Consider the following 13,059-nt stretch of genomic DNA (forward strand, 5'->3'; position numbering starts at 1 on the left):
CTGAAGCAGCTCAACACACAGTATACAAACACGTCCCCATGAAAACTAAAACATTGCCTATTCTTCGAGTGTAGAAACTCCACAAACCTGCCTCCCCAGCACTCAGAGACCCTCACACCAAACCCAGCCAGACATCTGCTGAATTAGGCAAGGGTGCCCAAACTTGCTTGAGCATCCTTCTGCGCTGCTGCTCTGAAACCTCATCTCTTGCCAATATGCATCTGCAGGACCTGAAATGACCACTTCCCCATCAGCATGTGAAGGAATACGGTCTGTTAAACCCAAACACATAGGGAAGGGCAATGGAGAAATGCACCCAGCACAGAGGCCGTGGTCTTAAAAGGCTTCACTATGGCATCAACACTTCCAGAGTTTATACTCTGCCACCCAGAAACCTCGCTCAGGCCAACAGCAACGCACATTATTTTGTACAAACCTTGCGTTGGGATTCTGCAAAGACAAACTTGTAAAAAGAAAACCAAACCATCAAGCTGTGATTCAGCAGTCGGTGCAACAGCTTCCTCTGGGGCACCCAAACCCCGTGGTGGAGCTGCCAGCGCCTGCCCAGAGCTGGGGAAGTTAAGAGAAAGCTGGATACCGTACAGCTGCTCAGTGGGCAAACCCGCTGGTATTGGCAGTTGGTCTTACCAAGGAGGGAGGCTCTGGCAACTGCGTTTTGACTCTCTCCATCCATACAGCCATCTATCCATTCCCCTCCCTTCCCAGCTTCTAAAATAAGTCTATTTAACGTGATGAAGAAGCCTCAAAGCTACTGAGATTTCGCACACGCAGGAGGGTGGGCAGAGATCTGTTGGATCCTGCACTGAAGCTGAAGCAGACATCAGAAAATACACACAAGTGCACGCACATCCTTTCTCTCTCTCATCCATTGACTCACCAACTCCTTTCCTTGCCAGACCACATGCCTTTTAGAGCAGCTTCATCCTCTACAGCACAGCTGATGCCGTGCTCAGAAGGGGCAAACTACACATCTCCCTTTGGCATTAACATCCCCTTTGGCAATTTTTCTAGGCTTATTCCTCCCTCATTATGCAGGAGGAGAGCCTACGCTGCGCCAGGGGTGCGCAGAGACCCCTCAGCTCCATCCCAAGGGCTGTCATTTCCCCAAGCCTTTTTGGTGGGATGGTCCGACCCTCCTCGCTCCAGCCAGCGGCGTATTTGCCAACAAGGCCCAGAAAAAAAAACAGATCGCCTTTGAAGGAGGCTTGTCTGAGGCAAGAGGGAAGAGATTCAGCGAGACAGGGGCGGGATGAAGAGGTGCCTCCGTCTGCGGTTGGCACAATACAACACAGCCACGCGCTGCTGCCCAGAGCCCTTTTGTGAGCGAGGCGTTCACTCCACATCCCCTCCCTTCCCTCTCCCAGATCCAGAGGCTGGCAGCAAAGACCATTATCAGCCCCGAGCAGCCTTCCAGGAGCTCTAGCGCTTAAAGCCCTTTATCTCCAGGTGAGGGTCCCAGTTACAGGGAGATAAAGTGGTCCCCCACCTCTCCCTGGCTCCAGCCTTCCCCTGTGACCCAGGCGCAGAACGGCAGCCCGGGAAGAGGCTTTTCATCAGCTTTTCTCCCTCCCACCCAAAGCTCAGAGTCCTGAAATATCTTCTAGCAAAACAAACCTACAGAAAGACACACTTCTTCGGCTTCCTCTTTTTCTTTTTTAAAAGGATCTTGAAAGGTTTTAAAATACATAGGCAAGATTTAATTTTTATAGCCCCTGGGACAGGGAAAAAGAGGTTATAATCAGGGAGGGAATGTCGTGTCCTTGCGGTAGGAAATCACCCAGACAAAGCACACAGCGGGGCTTGACACAAAAGCACAGAAGAAACATACACAGGGACCCACAACCTGTCACCAGCAAGTCAGCCACTCCATCCACTGCTGCCCAGTACTCCCGTCGTTGCTGCACAGGCAGGGACAGTGACCGTGCACAGGGCATGACTGCACACACACTCAGGGGGCCAGGTCCAGCTTACAGAAACCAGCTACTGCCCTCCCAACGGCTGCTGCCAAGAGCAGACCGGGCCAAACATCTCTTCCCAGTTAGCCCAGTCCAAACTGGACCTGTGTGCCATGAGCAGCACTGCACTGCCCACACCTTATCCAGGAGGGGAGGAGGGCAGGGATGGAAATGAGCACAACACTTGCATGATATGATCAACTAACGGAGCAGGTGACCCTAAGGGCCGTGCAGATGACTTTGCGAGGCTGGTTCCATCCCCAAAGGGTCAGGAATATCAGCATTGCTGCTTTACACATAAAGGAGAGGTGAAACAACCAGAGATACCTCTGTCCCAAAGTCGAAGCTCTTACCAGGTACCAGCCTTGCTTTGTCCTCCTTTTCCGGAGCCTCAAGGGTTTTTTTCTGAGGGGCTGGGCTGAAGAAGACACCCATTGGAGCCCATTCCAGATACAACGGCACAGAATGAAACTGTAAAGAGAACACAGGGGAGAAATGAAGAGCGGAGGGTAAGGCCTGAAGAAAAACCTCTGCTCTCAGCTTTTCCTCGCGCTCTGTAGCGGAAAACAACAGCAGTGGAAAAGCTGAGCAACTCTTCCAGCTGGCTAAGCTCTCTCACTGCAGGAGAGTCTGTCTCCAGCCTCACACAGGACCAGAGTCTACCAGGTAGCACACTCCTGTATCAGGAAAGGTAAAAGAAATCCTCTCCAGGCTTTTCTAAATGTGTCGCAGCCCCCTCCTCCAGCCACCTTCTGCAGGTTGAGAGCCCTGCGCAGCCACCGCTGCACGAGGATGCACGAGGTATCTCCCTAAATCCAAGGAACAGAGAATAACAGCAGTGGCTCTGGGATAACTGACCTCCCTCAAAAGTCCTCCGCCCCTCACACTTGAAGCAAGCACTCCTTTCTGCAGCTTCAAGCTGCAGATCCGCACTCTCCAAGCAGCTGCCTACCACTCGCCATGCTCACCTTGGAGTAGGCCAGCTTGGTGAATGCTTGCTTGGCCTCAGTCGGCTCCAGGAACTCCACAATGGCCGTGATGCCTCCTTCTGGCAGCAGCACCCGGCCCAGGCTGCCGTGTTTGCCAAAGACATCCTCCAGCTCCGCTACGCTCGTGCTGGCCGGGAGGTTCTTCACCAGGATCACCGTTTTACTCCGCTCACCAGCAGCCTGCCACGTTCGGTGGGGGGGAAAAAGGGGGAGACGGGATTTAAAAAAGCAAACCCCAATATCTTACTAACTGAAGATCCAACACGCCGTGCCCTCTCACTCCACATCACCCCTTTCCAGGGCCCAAGAGGGCCAACAGCCATTTAGAAAACACTTCCTATAAGATCCACTCCCCAGTACAACCTCCCTGTTCCCCAAACAGGAGCTTCAGCTCCACACTGGTACAGACACAGGACAACTCCTCTGCCTACAGCAAGCTGACCGTCATACTATAAGCCATCACGCTATGTGTTTCAACCATCCCAAGGGCAGCTGCACTTTCAAATGGACAGAACATTTCCTAACCCATGTAAGGGTTCAATCCTGCAAGATGCTGAGGATTTAATTAATAATTTCAAAGAGAGCTGAGGACATAAGGACTAGGCCATCGTATGGAAGAGGTAGGTCCACATTGCTGCCTCCAGCTAAGCATCTCACCTGACTGAAGGAATCCAGGCTGACTCCGTTCTCAATGAGGAACCGTCGAATTTCCTGGACCAGCTCAGTTTCTCCCAGAGCAACCCTCACTGCCACGCTGTCTTTACTCTCCTGCAGGCAAGAAAGTCAGTCACCTGTTGTTCCTGCTGCTCTCAGAGGCAGATGCAAAGGAAATTTGGCAAAGAGCTTGCAAGTAAAATGCTGCAGTTCCTCTGAAGCTGCTGGGAGTTTTGCTTTTGAAGTCAGAACACTTCCCAAGGCAAAATGAAGTTTCCAGGAAGCAGCAAATTCCCATCAACTTCTAGTTATGTAGAAATGCAAAAGCAGAGTGGGAAGGAGGGCTGGGAGCGTCACTTTGCCTTCCAGTGACAAAGAGATTGTTAGGCTCAGACCCCACAGAGAAGCTACAGCAGCAATGATCTCTCAGCCTGCACGGTGCTCGTTCACACACAGAGGAAGGCCTTGGGCATAAGGAAACAAGTAGGAAAGTGATCTCCCATCCCAGCCAATCAATAACCCAACTCACATGATCCAGCACTTGGCTTTTGGAAGCGTTGTACTTCTGAGCAATGGCATCAGCCACAGCGTTTGTCCCCACAAACAACGTGTTCCAGTTGTGAGAGCTGGAAAGAGAAAGCAGAGCCAGGTTGAGAGTCGTGCGGACCCTTCTTCCACCTGCATCTCTCTATTCAATGGTCCTGGGAAAAAACACCTTTAAATGCAATCATTAGCATCCAGGGTGAAGAGTCAGAGGGAAAGAAGGGTGCAATATCCTTAGATAAGGGGCAGGATGAGGGAGACGTGACCAGAAAGCGAACAGGAAGGCTGCAATGTGGGCAGCTTAGCTCCTCTTCCCTGGTCACAGCTCTGCAGTTACAGCTAGAAGTCCAGATGTTGGTGCAGAGGAGCAAACGTGTTTTGGTTTTTTTTCCAACTGATTTCCTAAAAAGCACAAATCCCACACAAGCAAGGTTGCATTCCTTTCCCTTCCAGTTAGAAAGTATCAGCCACTTCTTTCAAACTAATTTCTCACATAGAAAGATAAAGTCCCTGCAAGTTTCAGAAATACAAGTGACCAAGTAGAAAAGAAATACCCAACTAATTTGAAACCCCCACCCTAATTACAGCATCAGACCAATTTTTATTAGACACCAGAGAAATAAACTTGTACACAAAGACATTCAAACCCACATTTGTCTCAGTTTCTGCTGCTCACTGAACTACTACAGCTACTTGGACAGAGGAATCAAGTAGGTAAGAGAGAAAGGAAACAGAGCCACACAGCAAGTGCTTTAGTGACTCGGGGAATCTATACAGCCCCTGCAAAGACCCCACATGCTTTCCCGCCACTTTGGAATTTGGCAGGTTGTGTTGTCTTGCTCCACTACAAGACACCTCTGTACCTGGCACTGTTGGCTTTGTCCTTGGCCTCTTTCTGCTTTTTGTAGGAGGAAGACTCTTCCGCATCCAAATCTTGACTTTTTTCCTTTTTGATTGTGGACGGTAAAAGATGCATCATTCTACCCTAGAAGAATGGAAGAAGCAGTCAAACAGCTCTGAACTAACCCCCAGAAGTTCATGAACTAAGCAGAGTGGAGGAAATTTTCTGGCACCTTTCCTAGTCAAGCAGCCGTAGTGGAAGGAGGGAACCTTCCTTCCCAAAGGAGACGTTATGGGAAGTTAGAGGAGCCACACAATGAGAGCAACTGAGACTCGGATCTCCTTCTCCACCTCTAGCTCAGACTTTGGTACCCGTGAGGCTGTTCAAACCAGCCTGCTCTACCAAAACCAACTGTGTTCCCATACAGCAAGGCAGAAGAGACTCCACCTTTTCAGCAAAGCCCAGAAGCAAACGCTGGGCCACATTACTCGCAAATATTCCCACCAGCAGTAGTCCAACAGCACAGGAAAACCATCAGTCACTGTACCTGGAACACTTGCCCATCCATTTCTGCGTAGGCCTTCACCGCGTGCTCGGGAATCATGTAGGTGATGAAAGCAAATCCTTTGGATTTCTTGGTCAGCCTGTCTATAGGGAAATGGATCTCCGAGAGGGGTCCTGCAAAAGGCAAAGCTTTTCCATGAGAAATGTCCTCGCACAGCCACCACACGCTCTGAACTGGCACCTCCTGGCCAAAGCCAGGCGGGAGAGGAGCCAGGGAGCAGCTCCGAATACTGCAGAGGGTGTGCAGCAAGCCACCAGCCTGGGCGAGGAGCCGTGGCTGCAGGCTGACAAGAGAGGCCCAGCAAAAGTACCCCAACTCTGGTTGTGCACCCCGTGGCAGCTCACAGGGCTTTGACACGCGACACAAACCAGGCAAAGTCTGAGCAGTTGTATTTACCTTCAGTCAGGAATAAAGATTTCCACAGCCTAACCCTCTCTACCCTCCAGGACACTCTAATGCCAAGACAGCCTTAAATTTGTTTAACTTTGAGCTAGAAAAGGGAAGCTTCAAGCTTCCACCTGACAGGCCAAACGTGAATTTGGGGTGTATATCAAGAGATTCACCTCTTACCTACAGCATCTAGGTATCTGCGCGATCAGTATTTCGTGCAGCAGGTGCTTTTGGTTATCTTCTCCTCCTCCCCATCCCACTAGGACTACGAGCCTTCACTGACTGGCAAGAGCTTTTACCGCTGCATCGGAGATGCGATGAGAGGGGTGAGGGCACAGGCACACAGCAGCACACGCTTCGAGCAAAGCAGCACGGAGCCAGCATCAGTTTCAAAGTCGAGCAGCCACGCACCACCCCAACCAGGCAATAAAGATGACGGGAGTCGGTCCATATTCAAGGCTGTGGGACACAGAGCTTTGTCCACTCACACCCAGCAAGAAAACCTCTGTGTGCACAAAGGAAGGATGTAGCCCTGCAAATCCCAGTCCTGCAGCAAATACTTACCGTACTTGGAAAAGATTTTTTCCAAATCCTCCTCAGTGCTAGTAAAGGGAAGATTCCTGACAAAAAGTCTCCCTGATTCAGACAAGTCCTCCTCTTCCTCATCATCCCTCTTCCTCCTTTGCCATGGCTGGTTATCAGGTTTTGCCGTAATAGTTTCTTTTGGGGTATTCCTGCACCGGAATACCTCAATGCATCGTCCACCTAATCCGCAAACACACACAGAGGCACATTAGATGCTTCCCAAGGCCGTGGGCAATCAATAGCAATGCACAAAGAGCCTGAGCTTATAGCAGTGACACAAGCAATTTCAATTCCAGAAGCTTTGAGCAGATCTCTGCCTGATTTTTTTTTTTTTTTAAAGAGGGGGGGGGGGGCCGCAAGAGATCAGTCTTCATAAAAATCAGGATAACATTTCCCAGACAGCTCCACAGTCTCCCTTCCTCTCACAGAGCTCCAGCTTTTCTGCCTGCGCCAACCGAGTGCACAGGCTTACAAGTAGATACTCCCATTCTGCGTAGGATTTTCGCAAATCTAACTCTAGTAGTTCAGCTAAGGACTAGGCCAAAACCAGGTTTCAAACACAGGCTTACAGAATCTTTTGTACAAAACCCCTGCGCTATCCCAACCAGCCTTAAACAATATTTTTATACCGAGAGCAAGACACACTTGAAGCACGTCACAAAAAACGAGGGCCGAAGAGCAACACACGCAGCTCAGTCACTTGCCAGTTCTGTGCTGCTCCTGACACAGCACCTGGCTTATCCCGCATCCCCTCGGTGGAGGAAACCACCCCCCACCATCTGCCTGGGAAAAATTAAAACAACGGGAGGTACTTCTGCAGCGAACACTTCAGCAGCTGAGCACCCTGCCATCGACATCAGCCGGAACAAGAAGGAACAGACAGCCCTTACCTATGTATTCTTTTTTTCGCTTCAAGGCCCTCTGCACTTCAGCTTCACTCTTCAAGTCAACAAAGATACAACCTTGGAGGAAGGAAAGGTCCAACTGAGCATCATGTGGGGAACACACAACCACTAATTGGCTAATTAAGGGTGAATTGGGCTTTCTTTAATATAGATTCCTATAGATAAAGCATTCAGCTCCCATTAAAGTTTCAATCCAGCCTGAAAATGGCCATGTCAGACTGGAAGGCTGCCTTTTAAAAGCTTATTCTCTACATGTAAACCAAAGAAGCCTGACTTAACAGCTGAAGTAGGCCTTCACAGGTGTCTCCAACAGCAAATAAAAGGTGCATCTGCTGTTAGGCAATGAAAGGAAAACAGTATGTAGCAAAGTTCCCTGCCAGCTCTAAGGATCTGCTCCACTCTTTTTCTGATGGGTACCTCCAGTAGCCACTGGAGGTCAGGAGACCCACCTCGGCTACAGACTGCTCTGCAGCCCGTACGCACAGGTCAGCAAAGTCCCCGGGTGCTGCTGTAGCTATCCCAGAAGAAGCAGCCTTTCCTTGGCGTGGTTTGGGATGTTTTGGAAAGTTCCGGAGGCAGATCAAAGAAAAGGCTCCTGCTGCTACTCCTAAGGGAGCACAGCCAACATTACTCTGCCCACGGCATCCTACGGACGGCAACTAGGGCAGGTGAGCCGCAAAGTCACACAAAGGTCTGTGAGAATCGGGACGTGAGCCAGCGATTTGGAATTGCAGATGAAAAGAGCAGAGGTCCTCTTAATTCACAGATCCAAACCCCTTCCACATATAGACATTACCTGTATTTTTCCCCTGGGCATTTTTCCCTATCCGGATCGCCACTGGCTTCAGAGGCAAGAAGAATTCACGAATCTTTTGCTGCAGGAAGAATTATACTTGTTTAAGTAAGTTCTCAGATACAGTAAGCAGCACGTTTCAGACTTAGGGTTGTTTGTGGGTTTTGGGGTTTTTTTTGTTTGTGTTGTGGATTTTTTATTATTTTTTTTTTACATACACTATAAAAAACACCACACGCAACACACAACATTTCTGCACACAGCCAATTCAAAAGTTTCCCCAACCGCTCATACAGCTCCAGAAGTGAAGATAAGAAGCCTCTGCAAAGATCATGCCTAGTTACGCGCTGAGAACACCCTTAAGCCTCCACTCCCAACTCGGTTACAAAGCTTGCCTCAGTGATGTTCAAGGGGGCACCACGAAGTTTCACTGTGTGTGGTGTGCTGGCTTCCGCTGAGCTGTCTTGGCTCTGGACAGAAGGATCGGGGGAAAAAAAGAAGAGGAAAAGAAGCTGAGTGAGAAAACAACAAAAGTCACAGCACAACAAGCTGGTCTTGTCCAGCAAACAAGAAGCTGAACAGTGGGAGAGAATATCAAGAGATTCTCGCAACTGCATCAGCCTGGGGCAGTCAAACCCAGTCGCTAAAAACAGAGGTCTGCAGAACAGCGTTTCCTGCAGACAGAGACGGGCATAGGAAAACAGAAAAGCCTCTGAGAAGGGCACTAGCAGCACTTGTTTGGAAGCCCCACCTCCCAGAAATTCAATCAGCACTAAGAGGAGATCCAGCAAAGTTTTTTAATGGGTCCTGCCCAGTGAGCCAAGAAAGCTGGTACCTAGGGGGTCCCGCAGACTTCAAGCTTTCAGCTCATCCCTGGAGAGACTGACAGACACGTAATACTATCCCAGAAAGCTCCTGCTTTAGATAAGACAAAAGTCTAATTCAGCTATACCTCTAGCGTGGGTCCTTTTTTCTTCTTCTCCGCTGGCGTTTCTTGCTGTGTTTGCTGGGTTTTTGGCTTCACCCTTTTATCTGTGTGGGTACCAACAGTTTCTGCAATGCTTGAATCCTCCTCACTCTCACTTTCCTCTTCTGCCTCCTCACTGTCTGTTTCTTCCTCTGAACTGGATAAGGAGGAAGAATCCTTCACCACTTTAGATTTCAGGTAATCCATATCCGAGAGGTCTTTGCTGGTAGCTGCCTTCTTCTCTCCTTTCTTTGCTGTCAAAGAGGACAGACCAGAGAATTTTTGCACACAGATGCTGCTGCTCTCTCCCCAGCCAGGTAAAAAGCTGGGAACAGACGCAATCACAAGAACCACCTCCCCCTCCTCTACCCTTTTCAAGGGGACAAACAGCTTGAAAATAGCAGAGCAATTTTATCTCAGCAATTCCAGACTGACATGTCTGGATGACTATTTTTCAAAGCAACAGTTCACGTATAAAACAAATTAGAAAGGAGGTTGAGGAACTCCATAGCAGAGTATTTCATCTCTATTTTAACTAAATACTTCAGACAGACCCCAGGGAAGGTTTTCAATTGTTCAGTTTAGTCTTGCAAGGTAAAGGAGAGGAAAGTGTTTCTCCAAAACACTGCTCCCTGCCAAAGATCGACTGATCGTTTTAATTACCAAAGAGAGGTCAGAAGCAGTGGGGAAATGCCATTCAATCCAAAAGAACAGCGTAAGGAAATACCATACAAGGAGGGAGAAAGGCTCCAAAACCACATTCATCACTGGCGCAGAGGCACTGGATTCTAAGAAGACATACACCAGAATGCAGCCCAGATTTCTCAGTCTTCTACGTTAACCCACTAGATATAGTTTTCCCTTCAGGATCCAAGATACTGAACTCTGTCCCTTCCCATCAACTCTGAAAAGGCCCAAGGACACACCGATGTTTCCAGAAATAAGCAAAGGCAGACCAGACAAGTTCAGCTACAGGTTACTAAATAAACTGAAACCATATCCAGCACTGGAAATCCTGGTGGTGAAAGTGGCTGCAGGATAGGAGAGCTTTTAAGGGAAAGATGCAAATGTTTGCCCTGTTACCGTTCCCTAGACGTTGACTTAAGGACCCAGGGAAAGCATAAAAGCCATCCCCTTAATATTAGAAACTGCTTTTCCCACATCTCCCCCCATTTGGGAAAACAACCATACATCAACAGCACACAGAACGAGTCTCACGCCTGAGAAACCACCTTCCCGTTTACATTGTCTTCATCTGGAGGTAGGACTCCGAGTTACGCCCGATCAGCACACCCGCTCTCACATTCACCGTGTGAAAGACAAGCAAACAGTGATATCTCCTTTTGGTACCTTCAGTTTCCTCCTCATCTTCAGAAGGTTCATTCCCATCCTCCTCCTCACTGAGCTCCTCAGATTCATCTGAATCAAAGTTGAGATAATCAGCTGCTGGCTTTGATTTTCCCTTCTTGGGCTCCTCTGCTAAAGTGTCATTAGCCCACGTGGCCACCTGAGACCGTTTCTGGTGAACCACCAAGAACTCCTGGAATGTTTTATCTTCTTCCAGCTGTTGAAAAAGAAACCAAGCAGACAAGCTGTGAAGACAGACGCAGAAGACCTACTAGTGAGTTTTAATTCAAAGATATCATCTCATTTCCAGCAATGTAAAAAAAAAATCCCTAAGAGGGGAGTCAATTTATGCTCACAAGGTGAGCACTTGAAGTGATTGAAGTCTTTCAAGATCTCTCAGTCCTACTCCTTTCTTTTTTGTAATTGATGTTTAGAAAGCACTTTAAAGAAGAAAACAAAAAACTAAAAAAAGAGAAAAAAAATGTACAAGTTAAATGTGACAAAATGGTTAAAAACCAGAATTATTGAAACAAAGTTGTCCTGGACACAGTGTGTGGTCACAAAGAAGTAAGTGACAATTAAAAAACTGGTCCCAGTGTTGGGGTTGTTAAAATCATGGTTTGTTACAGTAAAACTGGACTGTCACAGAGCTGGTTAAATCATACACCTTGCCTGAATTAACTGCATTGGAAGCAGTACAGGAAAGTCACTCAGCTCTCACTCCTAATACAAGCTAGCAAGAACATAGGGATTGCAGTTCAGCCTCAACTCACCTCCTTTAAGTTTTCCGTTGGATCTTTCTTCTTTTTATCCTAGGACAAGAAACCATTTTAAAAAAGTCTTATTAGAAGCACAGCCAAGATCGTTTCTCAGGTAACCTAATGGTACAGGGAACACAGATCCTAAGGCAAAAAAATACCAGAACCAGGACTCCAACATTCACTATCCCGGCTACTCTGTCCCCTTCTCCACACACTGGACTACCGCTCCCTCTGCCAAGTCATCGACGTACATCAGAGCCTCAAAGAAACAAGCAACACTCACTTTCTTTGTGCCTGCAGGAGCTGCACTTGCAACAGGTTTCTCGGTCTGTTTTTCTGAGGCAGGGGTCTTCTGAGAGTGCTTACTCCACGCTTTGGGTTTTGAAGGGTCACCAAAAGACTTGCACAACTCAACCTGAAAAGAATCAATCAGATCTTTAATTAAACATAAATTCAACAGTCTGGTTCTGTGATTGCTGGATAAGCCACATTCAGGAACATTTCTTATAACCCTGATGGGATGGAGGGGGTGTGTGCAGAAGAACAGGCAACTTCACAGAGATATTTATTTTGGAAGCACGGAGGTACGTGAGAGGTACCTGTTTATCATGAACCATCCTCTGTCCAGAACAGCAAGATGAATGACTTTAAATAAAAAATTACCTCGAGTTCAAAAGCTCAGATTATGACAGCTCAAAACCTGACGCTGCTGTTCTAACCAGCACTGAAATCACTACTAATGCACAAACACAGCCCATCTCAATCAAGTACCTGGTTGAGACTCCAGCAGTGACACCTGGCACCAAGCTCTGCTGTTTTTTGCTGCAGAGGACTTGATCTTTAGGTTTTCTTGGCCCCTGGCTATTCAACCCTAAGACCACCAAAATCTCCGATGACAACCTTTCTGAAGAATCAAAAAAAAGATATTTTTAAAGATCAACTCACCGTGACTCTGGAGGTGTCTATGAAACTTCTGTTGAAATGGTTCAGTGCCGTTTGAGCTTCATCTTCAGACTTGTAGCCAATGAAGCCAAATTTCCGGAACTTGCCATCCTTGGTGAACTTCAAGCAACAATCGGTCAGCGTGCCAAAGGCAGCAAACAATTTCCGAAAGCGATCTTCCTTCATCTGGGAAACAAGGAAGGACAACAGGAAGGCAAATCAGCAATGAAGTGAGAGGTGCTTTGCGTCCAAAAGCAAGACATTTGCTATCAGAAGGCTTCTGAAGTGCTGTAGGAACCCACGCCAAACTGTGGCAATGCTGAGAAAAAACACCACCCATCAGCTACCAAACTGCTTTCATCTCCACCATGAACCTACTACACGTACAGATCTCTGCCTGCAACACCCCCAGAGCTAAAGGGTGCGCACAGCTCTCGGGGAGCCCAGGGACCCACAGCACTAGTTTGCCACAATCAAGCCCCAAATTCAACCACAGGCATGGTGACACCTTTACGGGGGACCCAGGTGGCAGCAGAGCGGCACAGCGCACACCTATGTCCAGCTGCTGGAGAATGAGGGAACGACAGTGACCACAATAAGCTCCACTCCCCCACCCTGAGGGGCTGCCAGCTCCCCTCCCCTGGGGCACCTCCCCAGCCCACTCTGCCTCCCCCCCAACCAGAGCATCTCCCTGACTGCTCCTGGGGCACTCCCTGCCCAGGGTCCCCCACCATCCGACCCCCAGGGTGCCTCCCCGCCCTCCCAACACATCCCCCCGACTCATTCCCCGCTTCCCCCCCA

The 13,059-nt window shown here is 48.6% G+C and overlaps 1 protein-coding gene across 2 annotated transcripts in view; it reads right to left on the reverse strand.

The window, feature by feature from the left end:
• Window positions 1-12,444, reverse strand: part of RBM19 (RNA binding motif protein 19) — a 63,160-nt gene extending 50,716 nt beyond the window's left edge. Inside the window, exons 1-16 of one of the 2 annotated variants that reach the window (XM_009895425.1) lie at window positions 12,262-12,444; window positions 11,600-11,731; window positions 11,329-11,367; window positions 10,559-10,772; window positions 9,189-9,462; window positions 8,637-8,709; window positions 8,245-8,323; window positions 7,434-7,505; window positions 6,523-6,723; window positions 5,551-5,681; window positions 5,026-5,147; window positions 4,149-4,245; window positions 3,623-3,733; window positions 2,945-3,145; window positions 2,330-2,447; window positions 697-702 (exon numbers count right to left, since the gene is read on the reverse strand). In XM_009895425.1, coding sequence (XP_009893727.1) covers window positions 697-702; window positions 2,330-2,447; window positions 2,945-3,145; window positions 3,623-3,733; window positions 4,149-4,245; window positions 5,026-5,147; window positions 5,551-5,681; window positions 6,523-6,723; window positions 7,434-7,505; window positions 8,245-8,323; window positions 8,637-8,709; window positions 9,189-9,462; window positions 10,559-10,772; window positions 11,329-11,367; window positions 11,600-11,731; window positions 12,262-12,444 — 2,053 coding nt within the window. Of the gene's footprint in view, window positions 1-696; window positions 703-2,329; window positions 2,448-2,944; window positions 3,146-3,622; window positions 3,734-4,148; window positions 4,246-5,025; window positions 5,148-5,550; window positions 5,682-6,522; window positions 6,724-7,433; window positions 7,506-8,244; window positions 8,324-8,636; window positions 8,712-9,188; window positions 9,463-10,558; window positions 10,773-11,328; window positions 11,368-11,599; window positions 11,732-12,261 lie in introns of both variants that reach the window. The other variant, XM_009895426.1, reaches the window with a different exon arrangement.
• Between the last annotated feature and the right edge of the window lie 615 nt (window positions 12,445-13,059).

The sequence above is a fragment of the Charadrius vociferus genome, unplaced genomic scaffold (assembly GCF_000708025.1).
Source record: "Charadrius vociferus isolate BGI_N301 unplaced genomic scaffold, ASM70802v2 scaffold1631, whole genome shotgun sequence".
Taxonomy (NCBI): domain Eukaryota; kingdom Metazoa; phylum Chordata; class Aves; order Charadriiformes; family Charadriidae; genus Charadrius; species Charadrius vociferus.